The 22,072-nt window shown below is 42.9% G+C and overlaps 1 protein-coding gene across 15 annotated transcripts in view; it reads right to left on the reverse strand.

Annotated features, from left to right (window-relative positions):
* Positions 1 to 22,072, reverse strand: part of eya1 (EYA transcriptional coactivator and phosphatase 1) — a 63,840-nt gene that overhangs the window by 11,157 nt on the left and 30,611 nt on the right. For 7 of the 15 annotated variants that reach the window (XM_069512021.1, XM_069512018.1, XM_069512017.1 and 4 more), the window contains 11 exons: positions 21,727 to 21,854; positions 21,045 to 21,110; positions 19,615 to 19,692; positions 17,606 to 17,672; positions 17,117 to 17,262; positions 16,145 to 16,282; positions 11,488 to 11,570; positions 10,143 to 10,350; positions 9,441 to 9,583; positions 8,632 to 8,715; positions 5,351 to 5,440 (listed from right to left, as the gene is read on the reverse strand). In XM_069512021.1, coding sequence (XP_069368122.1) covers positions 5,351 to 5,440; positions 8,632 to 8,715; positions 9,441 to 9,583; positions 10,143 to 10,350; positions 11,488 to 11,570; positions 16,145 to 16,282; positions 17,117 to 17,262; positions 17,606 to 17,672; positions 19,615 to 19,692; positions 21,045 to 21,110; positions 21,727 to 21,850 — 1,227 coding nt within the window. In that variant the 5' untranslated portion in view covers positions 21,851 to 21,854. The remainder of the gene's footprint in view (positions 1 to 5,350; positions 5,441 to 8,631; positions 8,716 to 9,440; positions 9,584 to 10,142; positions 10,351 to 11,487; positions 11,571 to 16,144; positions 16,283 to 17,116; positions 17,263 to 17,605; positions 17,673 to 19,614; positions 19,693 to 21,044; positions 21,111 to 21,726; positions 21,855 to 22,072) is intronic. The other 8 variants (XM_069512025.1, XM_069512023.1, XM_069512024.1 and 5 more) reach the window with 5 other exon arrangements.

The raw sequence follows: 22,072 nt of genomic DNA on the forward strand, positions 1-22,072 counted from the left end.
ATCACAGCATTCTTTCTGACCCTACAGGCTAATGCCATGTGAAAAAGACTCATCCATGGTTCGCAGGTTCTCAATACTGCCACTCCACCGGCAGAGGCTGTCATCCCCCCCTCCCCGTGGTCTGTGACCCCCAGCAACTTCCTTCTCTGTTCCCACCACAGGCACCCTTGTCTGGGGGGGTGGGAGAGGAGGGGCTGTGATTACCTGGGGGTTGAACACAGGATGTGGGTAACAAAGGAAGAGTTCTTCGAACCCACTTCATTCCAATCCACAATCTGTGCTTGAACAGTCACGGAATTCAAACAGCAGCGCCAAACAAAGCGCAGGTAGAGAGATGCAGGTTTTACAGAAATTTACACAACTCGGAGAAGTCAACCTGAGGCAGCACGAGAACCCTCTGAACTGAACTTTAAACAAAATGTCTGTTAAGTGTTGCTATAACAACTGGAAAACACTCCACAGGTAGGCAGCATAAACGAGCTGCTTCTCATTATTTCCTATTTTTGGAAATGCAATTCCAAACCACACCTCAAAGGAGTGCACCATTAAATATAATATCAAATCTCACTCATCTCAGAATTTTCCCTTTGCAACAAATCAAAATCAATAGAGGAGCAGTTCATTCCTGCCAAGTGGACTGTTGTTTCTCTTCTCTCCTTCCATAGACCACGCTGGGCAGGTGCCGCGTGTCTCACTTTTATAATCGGGACATGAAATCTTTAATATCATAATTTGTCACCAGACAGCAATGTTATACTTTCCGTGCACCCTCAACCCTTATTGGCACACGAGTCGGCTATGTTGGGATAGCGGGTAGAGGCTGGGAGCGAGGTGGAGCTCTGCGGAACAAAGATTGACAAAGTGGCTTTTAAAACCTCCACTTTCTCTCTGTAGTCTTTCCAAAACACAGCAGCGGCCCCGCCTCGAGACTTGATGGAGTTCTGTCGAGGACGTGACAGAACTGCTGAATCAGTGGCCAGGCAAATTGTGAAATACCCACATCAATGTGTGCAGACCTAAAGAAGAACATCTGACAAAACAGAGCATGTATGGAAATGGCAGAGTTTCCTGTTGCAATTTGGTTTCAGAGGCTGATTTTAAACTGAAGGAACATGAACTCTTAATCTCTGGTTTTATAGCTTTTCACAGAACAGATCTTGAAGGGTTACTGTTCTGTTATAATGGAAGATTTTTTTCTCCATATATGACCGGCACAGTTAGCGTTGAGTTCCTTCTTACTGGGAATAAAATCACCAAAAAAGCCAACTATCAAGGAACGCACCATAAACCCACCAATCACAGGGAATGGCGAGTACAGGATCTGACCCTCTACTGTGGGACATAAAACCAACAGAACCGCTCCACACTAAGAGGCTCTGGAGGGCCATTTCAGCCACTAGGAAAAGGTAACCGTGCGTTTCACAGCATCTCTCATTAACAAGCAGCCCCTGGGTGAGAGTGACAGAGGAGGTTTTAAACCTGCGAGTGCGGGGTGGGAGCTATAAAAGGCAGTTGGCTCACCGTGTCACAGGGTTGTTCAGCAGGTATGTGTGTGTGTGAGCTTCATGCAGTGTGTCTGCGTTACATGTGTAAATGAAGACTTTGCAGCACAGAGTGTGTGAGAGAGTGTTGCACACAGTGCGGAGGCATCGGTGGACTAATTTAAAATGTTCCCACCTTTAGAGACCTCTCCCCCACACTCTCCCTGTGAGTGGTTTGCCCCCATGCCCTTTATCCTCCAGACAGGGAGGGTTGTTTTCTCACCCAGGGAGGGGGGAGACGGCAGCCCCCGTACCCCACTGAGAAGGGGAACGCAGGGGTCTCGGGCCAACGAGACAGAGGCCTCTGGTTCCCACATACTGCTCGGTGTTAAGGTTTGGGCCGCAGCGGCGCACCTACAGTAAACTCACACCCTGAGTCTCAGCAGAGCTGTCAGTCTTCCCAGTGAGCTCAGTCTCAGTGGGCTTCATTACACACATCACTTTAGACCATCAATTATCTCCACCCCCACCCTTCAGCTGTACCATAAAAACGACATCCAATAAAGCAAACGGACTATATTTTAAAAATGAAATATATGAACAACAAATGCTCTTATTATTATATTATTTTGAAAAAGAAAATTAAAAGGTTATTTTCTCTGGCAGACTGTAATTATAAAAATAAAATAGTTCATTATGAAATGACTGATATTACCTAACCAATATGATGTTGCTTTTAATTTAACAAACTGAAAAGATTATTGATTTTGTATCAGATTAATCCAGATTATGTGTTTATCTCTGTAGCTATTGAAATACAGCTTCTTCTACAAGGAAAATTAATACAGTGGAGATCACATCGGTGGGGATCACATTCACATGAATTACTTTCCTAATACTTCCTTCAGCAAGAGTTTTTTGATGATAAAAACAGATTGTGTGGTTCATACAATCCTACACCCGTCCTTTAAAGAGCAGCAAATGGTTTGTGTGCGGACGATCGATACAGATTTGTGTGTGTGTGAGTGTGTTTGTCTGTGTGTGGGTCGGGAGGGGAAATCTTTTGGGGGAGGTGCAGTATTTCTAGGAGCCACTATCTAAGAGTGGAAAAAAAAAGAGAGCACTGATCCAGGAAAAGGTTAGAGGAGAGAGATGGAGAGATGAGAGAGAGAGAGAGAAAGAGGGAGACGTAAGGGTGAAACTGATCCCTGTTGACCCCTTCGGCATGCCCTCTTTCTTTTTATGACTTTCCTCTGAATCGTCACTCACCAGCTCTATCAACACGACCCAGCCTCCATTCACACACACACTCTCAGACACACATAATACAGGACATTAGAGCGTTTGCTGCAGCTTCGGCAGACGGAGCTCAATATTATGCTTAATTGTGCTGTTTATACGGCTGTAAACAAAACTTATGAGTTCAAACCGAAACAATGGCTCTTAAAAACAAACATTTTAATTAATACAAGCAAACGCTGAACTGCACATACTGCAACAATTTAAGGAAGCAGAGTCCACATTTAATGTTCCTGTGCAGGGCCTGGCAGGACAGCAGTGTTAAGACTCAGATGGACCACTCACACACACACTGTTAGGCCACTAACTCTGCACCTGTGTTTCTGCACAGCCTCTGGGGTCTCCCTTTATGGCTTTGACTAAATTAGATGGACCATATGCATTTCTGCACATGCTTAAATACATAACTGCTGCTGGCTGCGGTATTTATAGCTGGACTCTATTTAGCTCTATCATAGATGGACGACTGTAAATCAGCTGAGAGGAAACACAACTGGTTAGGCGTTGCTGAGAACTGGCACTTAACACTCGCCCCGGGCCGAGAGAGAAGAGATCTGTGCGCCTTCAAGAAAGTGTCACCCCTCTTCTAGTGTCACTGTTAACGGCGATCACTGCAGTGTCTGCAGAGAGTTAAGTCTTTACGTCGCACTATTTAAAGACCATTCTGGCAGCACTTCAGTCATAAGCTGCTTTCAGACATGAGCTTTAGACACTTTCCTGAAATTTTCCTGAAGGATTGTATGTGAGAACGCAAATGTCCGAGACATATTCCGAAACTTTTCCTGCCGGCCTCCTGGTATCATGCCCGAGTGAACCCAGGTGAGAATAAAGCAAAACTCTAAGAAAAAATATAACCACAACTATCTCAGGACGAAAAAGTGGTGCCATGCACGTAGAAAATGTCTAGAGCTTCTTGTGATTAATGGAAAACACCCAATGCCATGTCCGGCCTTGTGCATGCTCTACACAGGCGCCTCCCCTCACCTGAATGTTGCAGGAGTTTCCTGTCGTTGTGAACACATCTGACTAGAACAATCTCCTGCTACGTTTTTCATATGTGTAAGACAAACTCCAAAAAAAGTCCAGAGCCAATTTTGTGGACATTCTCTGGTGTTCATGTCTGAAAACAGCTATAATGAAGGAAAAAGATCTATAGCTTTTAGGTGTCAAAACAAACTGTAATAATTTGGTTTCTGAGATAGAGCAGAAGAAATAGATGTGCTACATTTTTTAATAATTTTACAAGCAGTCCAAGCTGCCAATTCATCTGTGAACAGTTTCATCACACATGAAAAGAAATCAAAACACAGGACAGATGTTGAGCAAAACCACATTTAAGTGTTGTCTCAAACTGCCATTTCTTTTTTCAAATGATTGGGGCACATCTATTAAATAAAGTGCAGCTAGAAATGGATTCTACATGGCGAGGGCATAAGGAAATATTTAACCAGCCAATTGCAGACAATTAACTTTGATCATGATGACTGCGTTTGGAATCTCAGTCACACGTCTGTCTGGGGAGTACGAACATTTTCTCTCTGTGTGTCTCCCGTTTTTTTCCTCCTCCTCCTCGGGTTTGCTTCATGTAACAAAGCCAAACATGGTGGTGAGTAATGAGACTTGGCAGACAGGCCACAGATCTCTTCACACTTAAGTATCAAACAAAACATTTCCTCTACTGTGAGGTCAACGCAAAACAGGACACTGAGGAAAAGCGCTGGGTCGGTGGGATCAGATTCACTGGGAGAAAAGTGACATAGAAGCAGGGACAAAAATCAAGCAAACAAAAACTCAGGAAAATCATAAGACAGAGAATTGGACAGAGCAAGTGTTGAGAAAAAAATTATCATGAAGATGAATTGCTTTGTTTATTGCAAAAATGTGATGACGGAGAATGAGCTGGGTTTTACGTCTTGATCTGGACAGAGGGTAGCGGGTGTATTTCACATATAAACGAACAAATGTGGCTCTCACATCTCTGTACAGACAGTCTGAGCCTATTGACATCTCTGACCCTCTGCTCCCCAGACACAGACACCCATCACAAGCACACACACACACATCTCCCTACCCTTGATCCCTCTATTCCTGTGCCCCAGGGGCAGATTTTACACTAGGCGTACGTGAATCAGGGGGGTAAAGAGGCGTGGGAGGGTAGACGCCGGCAGGGGATTTCATGCTGTGTGCGACCGGGTCTGTGGTGTATGTGGACAGCGACACCAAGCACACAGCATGACACACAGACAGCGTGGCCACAGATACACAAGAGCTTGACAAATTGCGCTAGCCGCTATGGGAGTAGGAAGGAGGTGGAGGTGGGGGCAGGGCTGGTGACCCAGGAACGACAGAGACTGACAGCACATGTAAAATTCATGGTGTCCCTTGGGCTCCGAGGTAATACTTCATCACTATGGGACTGATAACTGAGAGACAGGCTCCACACCATGAAACAACTGTTGCTGATTTTACTAAAATCTTAATGAACCCTCCTGTTTGGCCACAAACGTTCCCCAAAGGTGATCAGAAGGCATTAGTGCAGAATAAAAAACACAAAACACACATAGACCCACCTCTAAGTCGTTAAAGAATAAGTGTGTGTCAGCCAAGTTGAAGATCATTTCTTCCATCCTCAGGCCTAATGATACAGAGGTCGGTGGGTCCTGAAAAATAGAAAAAAAGAAAATTAATTGAAATAAATTCAGTTTCCTTTTTCGTGCATATTCCTCTTCATGAAACAAGACATTAGCTGCAACCAGAAAGTTTCAACCTCTGTTTCAGACTCTTTGAAAGGGACCAAAATAGTCATTAGAAATGCCACAGACTTGAGTGAACGCAGTGAAAAACAGCTTGATTGTAAATCACCTATTCTCCACATAGTTGTGCTGATGCATCATTTGATTGCTCTGTAGCTGATAAAATATTTCTGTCTCTGCCTAGAATTTATTTACATCATCGACAGCCGCGCTGAATTTGTGAAAATAAAAAAGAATTGAAATGTAAAATAAACACTGGACAATGGATTTTGCACAACTGTAATTTATTTCCCCCCAAATCCTGATCTCTGTCAGTAACATGACACGTGCAGTTATGGTGATATGGTTTCACTGTCTGTAAAATGATACCCAGAGAGGAGTGAACTACACTGTAAATAGTTAATGAGCCTGTGACAGTGCGTGTGAGATTTTTCCCTTTAAAAACATAATGATCAGGCAAAACGTCATTGATGCAGCCTCACAAAAATCCTCATGTTACTATTTTTCATGTTGAAAAATTGCTTAAAGACCTTTACTTAGAAAATTCACAATTATTTAGTGTCAGTTCGGGGAAAACACAACATAGAATATATGAAAATTAATTACTTAAGAGAAGAGAAGTGCAAATTGATTTTTTATCTTCAATCTCTTATCAGCAAATTGTCTTCAGCAAAGGATGAAGACTGAGAAAAGCCGGCTGTGGAGGAGGATTTTCTGCAGCTGCTGGAGGCTACTTTAAAGACGGGCCAGGCAGCACCAGGAGCAGGGATTACCGAGCTAAACCACCTGAAGACTCACCTGAGCTTTCTGCTGATTAGCTGTCACACCCCACAATGCTTATGTTTTCACTAATGACAGAGGGCAAACCACACAAGTAGAGCACAATCCCCCACTTCTGGAGGCTTCCTTGCGCCTCTCAAACTCCCAGATCGAATCAAACTTTCAGTCAGAATTCATAACAAATAATTAGCCGCCCACATCAACCGGCTGCCAGCTCCCTCTGCTCGAACTCTTTGGAAGCTCTCGGGGAAGCTTTGGTGGGAAAAAGGCGGACTTCTCCCGCCTGAGTGAATCCTTTCCAATTAAATCTAAACAATCAGTCAGTGAGGGAGTTAAGAATACAAGCAGGCCAGAAGGCCAAAGTGCTGCTGCTGTCATTGCTCCGGCACCACCTGTCCCGAGATGTCAGTGCCATCCGCAGGGGCGCCAAGTACCTCCCTACCAATAACACCCCCACCATCCCCACCCCATTTTAAGCTCCAGCTCTGTCCAGCCCAATATCGGTACAGCTGGCCTCAGCCATCAGCTTTATGGGGGTGAGCTGCCTTGATGCCAATTAAAAGAGCTGATAAGAACAGCAGTGTGTTTATGTGTGTATGAGGGAGAGAGAGAGAGAGAGAGAGAGAGGGAGGGTGGGAGGTCACAGTGAGAGAGAGAAAGTGTTGATGTGCCCTCACTCAGATACACATCTATTTATAGTGAGCTCGGAGCAGCAAGGAGGGAAAAATATTTAGTAACTTTTTTGTTTATGCTGCTAAGATGGGATGGCATGACTGACAGACAAGAGGGAGGAGAAGAGGAAGAGGTGGGGTGGTGCTGAATGGGTGGAAGGGGAGGAAAGTTGGTCTTTACGCATTGGTAGTTTACAGATCTGTGTTTCTGATAGGCTTTGAGGTGGTGTGCTCTGTGGTCTCTGTGAGTAAGCATGTCTTCCCTTTTAATATCGCTTTGTTGGGTTAACGTCGGCAGGTCGGAGCACGAGAGGAGAGAAAACTTTAGTCAAAAAACTGCTGAAATCTGCAGCAGTGGAGGAAAAACAGGGAACAAAAGAGAAAGCGAAGTGAGAGAGACTCTAGCGGCTGTCACATCCTATAGCTGAGCTCTGATGGAATGGGCCCTTATGGAGTCAGGAGTGTTTCCTGTTTCAGAGGAGCACACTGGAGACCCTGTGTATGCAAGTGTGTGTGTTCATATGTATGTGTGTGTGGTTGAAGAGTCCCTCGTCACCAAGCCGCAGCTCCTTAAGCCTTAGCTCTCTCTTTACCCAGTATGCAGGCCTGAGAATAAAGTAAATAAACAGTGGAGGGTCGCGGGGCAGCCCTCTTTCACCCCAAAAACAAAACACTGCCCCCATCAAACACCCCCTCATACCAGAACAAAGGCACAGAGCATGGGCCGCAGACACTAAGCTGTCTGACATATGAGGAGCAATATATCATTTTCCGTTTCACAACCAGACACATGCAGAGACAAAACAACTGGTGGTGATTAGAAATGCTACATTTACGCAAAAATCTACGATACGTACTTTCATTTATCATTTTTAAACCAGTATTTGTGTTGAATTGATGTCAAGATTCGACAGCGGTTTTTTTTCCTCATGTGGGCTAAATCAAAATGGGAAAATCAGAGCACATAGTGAGCTGTATAGAACTCATGACCTCAACAAAACCATGAGAATAAGAATCTGCTGTATTTCCCAAATTGTTTGTTTTGAAAGTTTAAATTTAGAGAAGCAATTTACATGTAACAACAAATCGCAAAGCCTTGAGAAGCAAACTTCGTTTAATGAGCATACACAGTGACATGGGACAGAGAATGACCCTTCAATTAAACACACACACATATAGAAGTGTGTGTGCATGTGTGTGTGTATGTATGTGTGTATAGTGAGTTTGTCTAAATTACATTTGGTGGGCTCCCCTCTCTTGCTAGGGTCTCTGGGGAGACCCCTGCCTGAAAGCGATGGATTGAGAAGCACTTAATTAAACTAACAATGTGGCATTTCTGAAGGAGAAAGGAACACTTAAGATGTGTCAATAGACATCCTGGGTGCAACTGTTGTGAGGCCCTACAGCCGAGCCCCGACCAGCCACGCATAGCTCCAACAGCTGCAAAGAGCAGTCAAATACTTGCCAAGCCTTATTGGACCTATTTAAAAAAAAGAAATAATTATCTGCACACTGGCACAGTGAAATCTATCCTCCTCCAAATGGCCATTTCCCCCTATTCTGATCCTGTGTTTTTCTTTTCCTTTTAATATTTATGTGTTTTGCTGATAACGTGAATCACTACTGCCACAGTCTGATGTCACTCACCCGTCCATATCTGTTGGCGTAAGAACCCGTAAGCAAGGAATGGAAAACGATGATTGTTTCATCCAGGTCCCAGATGAAAACTCGCTGGAGAGATGGAGGCAGAGGGAAAGAAACAAAGAAAAACAGAGAGAAAAGAGGCAAAATCAATGGTGCACTCTGTAGGACTGCAAGGTGATCCTCCTGGTCAATAGGCCAGGAGCGTGTATTTGTGCGCCATAGGGACTGAGATCCATTTGCTTGGGTTGGTCACCACAACACTCCTCCCCTCACCCCTCCGCATGCTTTCCGGCCTCTGCCCTTTACATTAGAGTAATCAATAGTGACAAACTAATTAACTAGATATGTTAACATGCCATGATGTCAGCACTGTAATGGGCGCTATTAACCTTGTTCAAATTCATATCATATTAATGAAGAGCCTCCTGAATTACCAGGAGTTTATTTTGACATATGGTCACTATCAAAGTGTTTAATGGTGCAGTCGTAACCATTGTTAGTCACAGCTAGAGTCCAGCCTTTGATGACTATAAAATATATATTATTCACTTCAATGATGACTCAATTATTCACATGCTTCATTATGTAATCATGAGGTATATGTGAGAACTTTATATAAGATATGTGTTTAGTGATGTCATATATTCCACAATGCATTAATAATGCAGAGATTGTTAAGGAATCAAATATTTAAGTCTTCATGCCAGTCAAGTGTTAAAGCTGGTGTGGCAGCCATATAGTAAGTGGATTAGTGTCCGCGTGCCTCAGACAGGGCGAGGCAGTCTGTCGCCAAGGTAGCGGGCTCACCCTACCTCAAGGTCAGAGTCGGGCGGCGGTGATGGGTTGTTGTTCCTTCTCCCCCGGCCACGTGACTTTCCATCTGAGGCCCGGCGCAATCGATCCGAATCTGAATCTTTAATGGGGGTTGATGGACTGTGGATGGTACTGTACTCTCCTGGAAGGAAGGAAAGAAGGAAGGAGGAGAGCATAAAAAGAGCGAATCAAAGATGAGCGATTGTTTCGCTTTTAGCATAAAATGTTTGAGTGACTATTTGTCTTGATGCAGGACGGACAGCTTCCTGAGACATTATTTAGGGATTAAGCAGGTACACAGGTAACATGCATCATAAATCAGTCGCAGAGCGTATTATAAAACCCATTGTGCTCCATAATGATTAAGAAACAAGAGGTAACAGAGTACATGCCAACTAGAGAAAGCAAAGATGTAATGCATTTAAATTGGATGTGTGTGTCTGAAACTCAGCTTAGTTAAAGTGCTGTGTACTTGGCGTTGATTAATGACAATTTTAAAATCAATCATGAATGTGTGAGTGACTTGTAAAGAGGCAATCTGAACTGTAGAGCCAGATGATGCATTAATGTCACATGAAATCATTCTAAATTCTTCATCATTCAGTCTGAGCTTTATATGATGAAACCATTTCTTCTTTATGAATCGTCTTTGCCTCTGAGTTAGGATATTTTAGTGAGGACACTTTCGTTATGATCCTTACCTGCAGAGTTGTCTGTGATACCTGCAGAGTTGTCTGTGAGCGCCTGGCTAGTGATGCCAGTGGGCGGCTCCTGGAGGGTATAGGTGGTGGTGGTGGAGGGTGTGCTGGGACTGGTGTTGTTACTTGTCATGTAGGGTGAAGTGTAGGGGGAACTGTTATAATACTGAGCATACTGGCCCTGGCCAAAGGCCGGATAACTCGGGTATTCCTGAGGAGAAAGAGGGAAAAGGGAAGTGGTGGGTTACATTTGGACAAAGATAAGGCAAGGGGAGAATAGATTTACTACCCTGCAGTTGTACGCCTCCGCTAACCAGCTCAAGTTGCATTTTACATCCATGTCTGTTCAGACTCCTATGATATACTGAAGACTTTTAAGGAATTTACTAAAGTGTATTATTGAGTTTTGACCGCTAAATTCTAATCATCAGTGGGACAAATAGACAACCTGTAGTTAAGTTAAGAAAGTATTAAAAAGGTTTTAGGTGTATTTTGTAATAATGATCAAATGAATTATGGGCTATGGCCAAATCATGGATTTTTCTTCGTCAGAGTGACCTTGACCTTTGACCAACAAGTTCTAATCAGTTTATCTTGGAGTCCAAGTAGACATTTGTGTCAGACATAACTCAATTCCCTCCAGACGTAATTGATAATTCACGTTCACAAGAATGAGGCAGACGTGAGGTCACAGGAACCTTGACCTTTAACCCCCAAAACCTATTCAATTCAACTTTAAGTCTGGGTTTTGTGCCAAATTGGAAGAAATTCCTCCAGGTGTGAGGTGAGATATCACATTCATGAGAAAGGGATGGACAGGAAGACAAATGGACGACCCTCTGTCGTGGCTGTCACTGGTGCAGAGAGATGAGAGAAAAGATGGTGATAGGCACATGGTGATGTGTGATGGAAGGACTTTAGGCAGAGAGAGACAAAGGGTAGCAGAGTTGAGGTGGAGAAGCAGGAGATTTGGCAGAGTAATGCGAGATATGCCCTGCACCGGTGTTGCTACTTTACAGGGCAGATTCCAAAACATAAATGCAAACACATGTCTGTTCTGTCCTACATCTGGACCATGATCTGTCTTTTTCTTTTTTTCTTATTCTTTTCCTCTGTGGCATAATACATATGTGTGGGAAGAAGGCACAATAGGTGATTCTACATATAAAGCCTCTGACATCCTGAGTGATTTATGTTTCGAATGTGTCACGGATGAAATGTAACATATTGAGTGTGCATGTTTCATAAAGATTTCCAGGCTGGGGAAGAGTGGAGTCTGCAATTCAAACTTATATAAACTGATACCAGATCAGAGAAATGGAACAGAGGGGGAGAAGTTCACCGCTACCTGTTGTGTGCTGTTGAAGCCGGTCGAGTTGGTCAGGGAGTTGTTTCCTGCATACAATCCTGAAGTTGTTGTGAAAGTACCACCTTTAAAGGCACACATAACAGAAGTGTGAGTCATCAACATATTATATTAAAAGCAGTGCAGTGACAGACATGAAACAACACATTGTTGGGGGGAAACAAAGATTAGTCTTTTGTGAAACAGCTCTGTGAGGTGGTGAACAGAGGGAGGCCTGAGGGAGCTCCCAGCAGTGACCTTATCTTTCTCCTCTTCCTTTGTTATCAGTGATTGGATCAGGCCACGATGAATGACGTGGGGGAGGGCGGAAAAGGGTGAGGGACGGACAGAAGCCGCCCGAGCTCACACAGTGTGGGGAAGACATGCGGCTGTTGTGTGCGAGCTACTGGAGGTTAGCCTAAGTGCGGGGTGGAAATGGGAAATACAGGAGCAGCGCGGTGAGACAGAAATACATTCTGAAAGGACTGTTGAGGTCACAGTGAGTCACCTCAACCTCAGTAAATATGTATGTCCCTCTTTACACTTGCTCAAATGATGGTCCACCAGGGAAATGAACTCTTTCATAGGAGCTGATAGCATCTAATGGCTTTATAATACACATAACATGAGGGGCATGACTTCTGTCCTTAGTGACCATCCACCTGCACTGTCATGTCAGGCCAGAGAACAGCAGGAGCAGCTTACAGAGGACAGGCTCAAATGATCTTTATTATTTTGCTTCTTCTTAATATCATAACTCATACTTATTCACAGGGTTTCTGCAGATTAAGTTAAAGTTAATTTAAAGAGGTTTTTTAAGACAGTAATGAATGAAATTTAAGACCTCACAATTCACAATTCTTCATGAATTAAATAAAACTATGTACGCCACAAGAAAACCTCCTAAGACTAAAGACCTACTCTAAGGTATTTAAGACCAAGTCCTTTCTATTTTAATGTATTTACGACTTTTTTAAGGCTAAAGATTCAGGTGATTAAATTTCAGAGTTTTTAAAACCATGCAGAAATTCCAATTCTACAATCTCTGACAATAATTTAGTTAAACTTTAATTTGACAAAAGCCCCTCACATTTTGATTTGTACATTGCACTCTTTATATCTATGCCTAAAAGTTGCTTTAAAATTGCAATAATTAAACAAAAAGAAAATGCAGCTTGCTGTTGAAGCAGGAGCTGCCTGTGCAGCCACAACCACGTTTGTAAAAAACGAAGAGCTAATCAAAGTTCTCTGAACAAATGCCTGTGATTGCTCAGAGAATTTGACACATATATACATTGCATCAACTTAAATCGAATTAATTGTGAAAGCCAAAATCCTGATTGCAATTAGTGTTTGATTACTTGAGGAGCCAAGAATACCCATTTTATTCTGTATGTTAATAATGTAATATAGAACCATGCATTTGAACAATATGTTCTGGGAAATTGTTGACTTTACAGTTGTAATAGGTGCTTGAGTTTCACAGATTTTCATACAAATAGTGTATTAAAGAAACATCTGTGTCATAACAGCTCTAACAACCTTTACAAATACGACCCCTGGGCTTTATTACTCCTTTCTGTCCATACACAGTCACTCCATATGTCTGCCGGAGACATTAATCACTACCACTGCTTTAAACAGCTTTTTCACTTATCACCACAGTGATCCTCCTGCAGCCAGAAACTATTCAGTGAAAACGAAGGGGAGAGATAAATTTACTGTTCCTAAATGGGGGCGTAATTACACCTTTGTTCCCAGAGACAAACACAGTGAGTCCCTTTCATCCTCTGGTCATTGGCCCCATCAGGAGGGCCCTCCCACACCGTGACAAACGTGAAGCAGCTTTCAGGGCGGGGGGGAACAGATCAGGGAAATGGGGGTGGAGGCGCATGGGGGACATGAAGGGTAACATATGGATGAAAGCACGGAAAAAATAAGATGTAGTGCAGTGTTTTGCCCTGTCAGTCAGCTCAGCACCTAGAACTGTGGCTAATATAGAGAAACAAACACTTCGTGAGCTCCCAGGATTACCAGGATCCACTAATTATTTGTCCAGTTCCTCACTCTCTGCTTCCAGCAATTACAAACACACAGCAGATTTTTACCAAGGTTTTCACCCCGGCCTCAGAAACGTTCTCTCCCTCTGTTGTTTTGTTTGATATTTCACGGCCTGCGGGGGAACTTTTTTTTAAATTCTGCATTCTCCGCAGAAAGTTCAACATCAAGTGAAAGTCCAGAACAGAACAAAAAGACAGAGAAAAGGAGCAGTAATGCTGTGAAGGACAACAAATTAGCCTAATGCACAGTTCAAACAGTCATAAAAGCTCTCGCTGGCAGGGATTGAGGGTTACTCTGAGGAGAACAAGGAGCCACATAAAAGCCGAGGGGACCCCTGCTAGCCGAGTGAGAATGAGCCTGTGCTGTTGGGGAGTGGTGGTGCAGGTTATGGCAGGGGGAGAGAGAAGGTCTTGGTTCCCTCGGGGGCCATGTTTTCTCTCCCTCCCCCTGTCCTGCTCCGGTTAGTTCACTCACTCAAGACCAGACATCATCCCTCCCTCCTCTCCACCTTCCCTCCTGCCTTCTGGCTCCACAATTGGAAGTCCATTTGCTTTGCTTGATCAGTCCCCTAGCCGTGGGCTATGTCTATCATCAGTGCACAATATTTGTAGCAGAAGTTTGTATGCCCCACTTGGGAATAGGCTATCAAGTCCAGATGGGGCTCTCCTTTTTAAAACAGCAACCAAGGCTTCAGCTTCTTCAGCTTGCACGGCCACTGGGACAGAACACTGGAATCCAATTATTCACCTAATTAGCATCTGCTCGCTTCCACCAACAGTTATTTTGCACACCTCTGATGTCTTAGACTTTTTACGACCATCTTTGAGATACACTCCATAAATTCCAATAATCGCAAAAAAACGGGGAGCACAAATATGCACTTGCACCCTTTTTACGATTTTGGGCCACGACTTGAGCACCCACACAAAGCTCCATGGCATCGGACACGAAAGCATGGAGCAAAAGCATTAATCTAATCGTCCTCTGCCTCGACAGCTGGCTACAGGCTGGTGGCAGGGGCACAGACAGGGAGAGGGGGAGTATCACGTGTGGGAAAAAAAATAGTTTTTTGGTTGGGACACCCAGGCCTGAGGCACCTCAGCCAGGGCAGATCAATAGAAAAGAGAGAGTAATGACAATGGTGTGGCAGAGGGCCAGAGCCACAGTTAGAGAGGCCAGAGCCCAAATAGTGGTCAATCTGTCATCTAACATGGCTGTCAATTACAAACGCACTTAAAGCTACGTGGGGCATCCGATAGCCAGAGATAGCAGGAGAGAGTGAGGGAGCGACGGAGATAGACTGAGGGAAAGAGAGAGACAGAGTAAGAGCATAATACTTAGAAGATGAATGGGCACATAATACTGTCATCGTGAGTTAAACCACTAAAGGCAGGATAGCAGCTTGTGCATTCTGCCGCACATGCTCCGTCTCTTGTTCCTGTTCTTTCTCCCTCTCTCTCTGCCTCTCTGTCTCTCTGCCTCTCCTTTTACAGGGGCTCCGATGCACGCTGCAAACTCTGGCTGTGGCCGGCTGTATTTGGTTAAGAGGCGTGGAAAAGAGGCTTCCCCGTGCCACATCTGCTGCTGAGCTGGCGTTATTTATTGTGGGATGCTTTGGAGGATTTTCAACAACATGTGGGGATGTTTCCACTGTCACACGCTGGATATTACAGGAGAAAAGACTTTTGCTCCACGTTGACTAACTGTCATTGCCTGGTGCAGGTGGTGTCAGGGAAATGCAATGAGATTTTGAACCAATACAAACTGAGAAGAACACAAACAGAACATGGCAGGAGGCCTGATCTGCACTTAAACTAGCTGAAAGACTGGACAGAAAGAGCAGAAGTGGGGGAGTGCAGGCGCAACAACTCATTTTTATCGGTTTCAAGGCCATAAATCTCGATGGTCTCAGCTCTTAAACAAATACAAATATGATCACAGGGAGAGAAAAAACAAAGGCTGGGGAGTGGGGACATGGCTGGTGCCTCCTAAGCGCCTGCCATTTTTCCATCTGTGTTGATTCTTTTAAGAGGAGAAGAGAGGCAGGCGGCCTTTGCGGCTGCACATAACGACTGCTGGGATGCAACCATCTTCTGGGGTGAAAGCGAGGGCCGTGTTGTGAATCAGTCTGCCTCTGCATGCTATTAAATCAGGGACAGAGACCTGCAGTCTCTCATCTTTTTGAAAGAGCAGAATAAACTTTATCGCGGAACACATGGCGGACAATGAAATTACACAAATCGGTGCTTAAGGATGGAGTAGATGAACTTTGAACATGAGGTTGAAAGGATGAGAATAGAAAGACAGAGAGGCTAAGCGAAAAGAGAAAACACAAACAAAAACAGAAAGAAAAAAAAACACTAGAAACCAGATTCCCAGCCCCGCAGAGTATTTTTTAGATCAGTGGTAAATTTAAAAAACTGCTTTGAAGTTTTTATAGAACAATCACGATGTTCAAGCCATTTCTGCTATTTAGTTGCAAACATGTTATAATTTTAAACTTGTGAATTTTACGAGATAGTGATGGTATTTCATGCTGCATTCCGACACCAGCAATGACTTGTGAGCATGCACAGAAAAAACGATGAAGGATTCTCACCCTGCATCTGGTAGCTGTAGGGGGCTTGCCCTGTCTGCGGCGTGGTGAAGCCAGAGCCGTAGCTGAGGAAGCCCGTCTGTCCAGGGGACTGGGACTGGCTCAGGCCCCCCTCCGTCTTTATGCCTGCCCACAATGGACCTAAATCAGTTAGTGACACCAGATCGGTTTGATGCACAAACAACAATCAACATAGTTTTAAATTACACTGGACTGTTGGTCTGTTGGCATTACACGCTAATCGCAATGGACGAGCGCTGGTTATCTCATTTTTACCGTCTTCAGTTGTTAACAAATACTTTCTTTTACTGAGTGCTGTCAAACTGCAAATTTGTCTATGTTTGGACTGTGTCTGATTTTATGTTTTCATCATTGCAATTATTATTACCATGTAAGATAAATCACCAGTGCACAGATGCACAAGTAATAAAACATTTTGCTTGTTTTTCTGAGCTAAACCGGCCACTGCTTACATTGAATCAGTCACGATGCAGTTTCTGTGCAACGGTAGGTTGCAGGGCTCCATTCAAATAAACAGTGTAAATTCCTCCACATATTGCAGAGTCTTTTTGGGTCAAAACACTCCAAAGACTTTGGACAAATAAAGCCCACAGTGAGGCATCCACTCTGTGCTTTCTCTTGCAGTGCCAGAGGAAACCAGTTTTTGTTTTCAGATTTATATCACTAATCTTTCAGATCTATCTGAACAGCTTGACAAGCAAATTCCGTTTTATTGCAATGGACGAGAACATGCAGGCACTAAACAAGAGCTCAGCATCTCTCCTGCTCTTAGAGGATCTGTGGGAACATGGTTTATCATGTGCAAAGTCCTGGTCCTGACCTTAAGGAAGGAAAACTATTTCGCAGGGCATTTCTCTTTCTGTGCAAGCATTCAGTTTACAGAACACTAAAATTGTTAGCAGGCATGTTTAGCAAGAAGAGAGGAGGTTATGAGTCGTGTTAGAGAAATCTTACCATAAGCTGGGATGCCATACGGCTGGCCAGGCTGGGGGTAGCTAGCATAAGCTGCGGCCTGCTGCATTCCTGTGGTGTACTGCGTCTGCCCATACGCAGCCATATTTTGGGATGAAGGGGTAGGAAGAATATGCGGATATGTTCTGCTATTTGAGAAAAGAAACAAAAGACAAAAGTGAGATGGGAAACACACACACTTTTGCTAACTGACAAATTCCATGTGATTGTGCGACCTCACTCCAAACACAGAGCCAAACTGTGAGACAGATAGCATCGTGCGGCTCATATACATGGTGAAAGAACAACAAATGGCAAAGGAAATTTTTGCAAGAGGATAATTACAACAGATTTCAGGGTGCGCAAGCTGCAGACATCCCGGCAAACAAAGCGAGTGGAGAGCCCCCCCAGATCTGACAGGAGGATCTAATTAAAGATCCAAATGAAGTTGGATGCTGCTTATTTTTTAAACAAAAATAAAAGGAGTCTTACTTGGAAGGATAAATCTGCGGAGAGAACTGGTGAGTTTGTCTTGGGCTGAAGCCACTGGTTCCAATGGCTGAGGAGAGTTGAAAAGAAAAGAGGCAAGCACATATTTAAACATTAAGAAATAAGGTAAATATTATCTTTTGCCAATAGAACTTCTGGATTCCAAGGGAACAGTAATTACATTGCATTAGCCTATTTATTTCGGTAACCTTATTTAAGGTTGAAAACCGGAGAGCAATAATGAAGTAAAATAATCAGGTAAGAACATCAGGTTTTTCTGCTGATCCGCGCATCTCTGAGATACTTCTGGGCTGCTATGACGACCGCCTTGCGTAAACACACACAGGACAGTTTGAATCAGCCTCAGCCTGGTGGCTTCAGCTGCCCTGCTCGGCTTTTCAAGCCACAACCGCATTGGAAGTGACATCACTGATTGCAGGTAATGAGTGCTACTGCATAATCATTCCTTCATTAGGCGTATGACTGTGTGGTTCCATGGTGCCGTTCACTTGTGAAGGTTCAGCCGCAAATAACTCACAGAGGAAAATGTGTTTGGACGCTGCAGTTATACCCACACATCTTCTTCAAACTATATTTATATTCAAATCCAAAACTTGGAAAATGGATTTTGGGAAAAAAGTTAAATAAAAAAATTAAACACACAAGAACCTCACCAAGTGGATGATTATAAATAAAAAGTACCATTACTTGTTTGAATGTAAGCAATCACTTTTGAACGGTATGCATAATTAATTTAAAATATATCTACATTTGCAATAAAAAGCAACCAATGGAAGTCTGACTTATTTTATGTTTAAAATAACATCTGCATTACATTTTTTTAAAATATCATAATTAATTAAAAACCTTTAGTAAAATGTACAGATAATTAAAAGGTGGAACATTTCAGAGTGGCTACAATCAGTCCTGGTGTTTAGCTGCAGCAGAGTGGCACAGTCTCGAAACATCTGTCTAATTGGTCATGACATGTAAAATATGGGATTTGGTTGCGGGGGAGAGCTAACTGTATGTAACTGTATGCTGTAACCCTCACACACGTTATTAATATTGAACACTTTTCCCACATCGGCAGCACCTGCCACCGGACAAAACCTGCTCTTCTGAACGCAGCTTTGGGTTTCCCCCCGCAGAGGATACGGGGTGTAAGATTACTAAATTTCATTAGTACTGTCACAGTCAAAAGTCGTAGCAGTGATTTATGCACTTCTTGTGTTAAAGTATCAAGTACTTAGTGAAACAGTGATGGGAAAACAGGAAAATTAGCAGCAAGATAATACCACCCGCGGTTGGATGTGATGCTATAAATGAAGGTTTATAGAAAACGTAACATGGAGCTGCTGGTTGACATAGATACCAGTCACAGTGGAAAAAAGAAATAAGCTAAAAAATTATCACATTAGAGATTTTTTTTCTTTTTAAATTCTTAGAATGCTCATTATACTCATTATACTATGTTATGTCAGTGTGTGTGTGTGTCTGTCTGATGTTCCCGTGCTGAGAGGAGGGTGTCAAAACCCTGGCACTGACGGGGCGATAGGGTAACAGCCCGTGGAGAGCGAGGGCCACTGGGACGCCATGTCACTCCACCGGACAGACAGGCTCAGCGCATTACAGGTCATAATTCAGTCCTCGCTGGCATGGGAACCAGCAGTGTTACACACACGAGCAAACATAGCATATATATCTGCTGACAAAGGAAAGGTAGAGTCTCTTTTTCTTTAAAACTCACACACACACAGACACACACACAGACAGACACACAGACAGACACACACACACACACACACACACACACACACACACACACTATATTGGCGTTTTAGCTGCAGGGACACTTCCTGAGGCCCCGGCTTATCAGTCACCCATCTCTCGGCTCATCTCTCACTAATCAGTTCTGCAGCTGTGTGTGTGTGTGTGTGAGAGAGAGAGAGAGAGAGAGAGAGAGAGAGAGAGAGAGAGAGAGAGAGAGAGAGAGAGAGAGAGACACTCACCTGATCCTGAGAAGCTGTCTAGAGAGGTGTCTGCTACTGAGGTGATGATTTCGCTGCTGCTCATTGGCTCGGTTTTAACTGCAAACAAAGAAGCCACATTGTCACCAAATGCACCAAATGAACATCTGTAAAAAAAAAAGAAAAGAAATATCTTTTTTCATGAATCAGAAATATCAGATTCATGTGTAACCACATCAACCTGTCAGATGTTCACATTCATAAAATTAAATCAAAACAAGTACTCAGTGCAAAATAAAAACAAAATACAGAGGTGGAGCTAGTTTTTCAACAGTATCTACAATGTCAGTAAATTTAGATGGATTATTTAGTTTTTTGATGGTTTCTATATTTTTTTAACTTTAATTTGTTTTGAAGGGATTTATTCAAGAGACTCTATCTTTATCACTGATCCTTATCTTACGACCTCGAGTCATTTTCCTATGCAAAGGTTATTTATTTCAAAATTGCATTTCAACTATTTTTCAGGAGCAACATAAATAATCTCACATACTAAATAATACTAAACTAATAAAATCCTACATTATCACTTTTGTTTAATGATGAATTACAGGCTTATCTGTACTTAAATGTAGCATGAAATAAAACACTGGGGATGTGTGTTAAGAGTCAGTGATAAAAAATACAAGCACAATTGAGATGTCAAGGAAATGTATGGTGTATAAAATCTTTTTAAGAGTGTAGCAAATACTGTTTGACCTTGACTCCATTAAACAGCTCAACGATAGATCTGCAAAGACAATTTCACAGCTATCTGACAGCTCGGGAAGCTTTGAAATCAATCCATTTCACTTCAGGCGGGCTGGAGGTTTTTTCTTTTTTCTCTTTTTTTGGCAAAGCAAATTGACAATGTGGGCAAAGGGAGTCATGCTCAGTGGAATCCCTGATGGTTGAAGGAGCCATTTGCTGTCATGTTTTACATGTTTCTGCTATGCACGTTTGGTGCAGAAACATATGTAGACAAGGGGCAATTCTTTCGAACAACACACTGATGAAAAATAGTGGCGAGGTGCATGCATAAACTAGCACACTCAGCGCACGGAGCACACAAAAACGACTGTATTCGGGAAGGGCATGGAACGTTCAAATGAAAGCAAAATGCACAGTATGCAACTTCACAATCTGAACATTCACTCAACAATGGGACTGAAAATCCAGTTGCGTCAAACCATGCTTGAAACATAATACCACAACAGTTACAGCAAATACCACAGAGTTTCTGAATGAAAGGCACAATAGTTGAGGTGACATTTTGCAGCTGATGAATTTTTTTTTGGGGGGGGGCAAATTAAAAGAGTGGTGGGTGGCTCAAAACGAAAAACCACAAAGACTCCTTTTGTTCTCGCTCTCAGATGAGTTTAGGGAAATCACCAAGTATTGTGCTTTCATTGTGTCACCAAGAGTAGACAAACCTGCAGCGGACTGTGAGTTAGAACCTAACAACCAGTCTGCAGTGGTAAGCATTGTGATGTTATCACCTATGGGAAAGAAAGAATGGCAAAGGGGACACATGACAGTCGGCACCATGTCTACGGGCCCTGTGTCATAAATACACAAAAAAACAACAACAGACTAATGTGAAGGTTACGTGACAGCGGGCGACATTTTCAATAACTTCACCGAACAAAGGCTCAGATTTAAGGCACAGGTGAATCACCTGAGTAAATAACTATGTACAATAGTAACCTCATGCAAAACTGCATCATTTCCATGCTGTAGGCTTTGAATAATTACATGGTTACTTAAATAAACAGCTAATAGTCATCGGAAAATAACTACAAGAGGAACTGACAATTTAAAGCTGCCAATAGTAGGACAGCTAATTGTCTATACTCGTCACTGCAATCCACTCAATATTAAGTGCATTCCCTCTATTGTTTTACTGGCTGTTTAATACTATATCACAGTAATAAATTATCATAAAGGTGTTTAAAAGAAATCTCATATGACGCAGCAACAGCTTCACTGACTTGAAGTCAGTTTTACAGTGAATGTTAGGATACAGTTTCTATCACCATTTTTATATTTAATAAAACCACACATAACAGAGAGAACAGCTAAAGTGTAACAACAGCAGCGGCAGCACACACATACCTTCAGTGCCATTGGGTGTCATGGAATTGTTATTGATGTGTGAGTTGTCGAGGTTGGGACCATTAGGAGATTCACTGCTTCCACTTACTCGGCTGTGAGGACTGGCTAGATCCTGCATTTCCATAGACCTGACAGGATACACACACACACACACAAATCAAATTACACTTATCGCTCTGGTTTCAGGGAAGACACGCAGCTCTGATACGTAATGTTGTGCACACAATATGCTCAATACACTAGTCCAGATTTAGATTAATAAAACGTGATAATACTAAAAAGTAAAAATAGACATTTAAGTATTATAAAAGAGCAGATGTGCTAAATACATTCTTCTGCATTTGCA

Source organism: Paralichthys olivaceus, chromosome 17, assembly GCF_024713975.1.
Source record: "Paralichthys olivaceus isolate ysfri-2021 chromosome 17, ASM2471397v2, whole genome shotgun sequence".
NCBI classification, from domain to species: Eukaryota; Metazoa; Chordata; class Actinopteri; order Pleuronectiformes; family Paralichthyidae; genus Paralichthys; species Paralichthys olivaceus.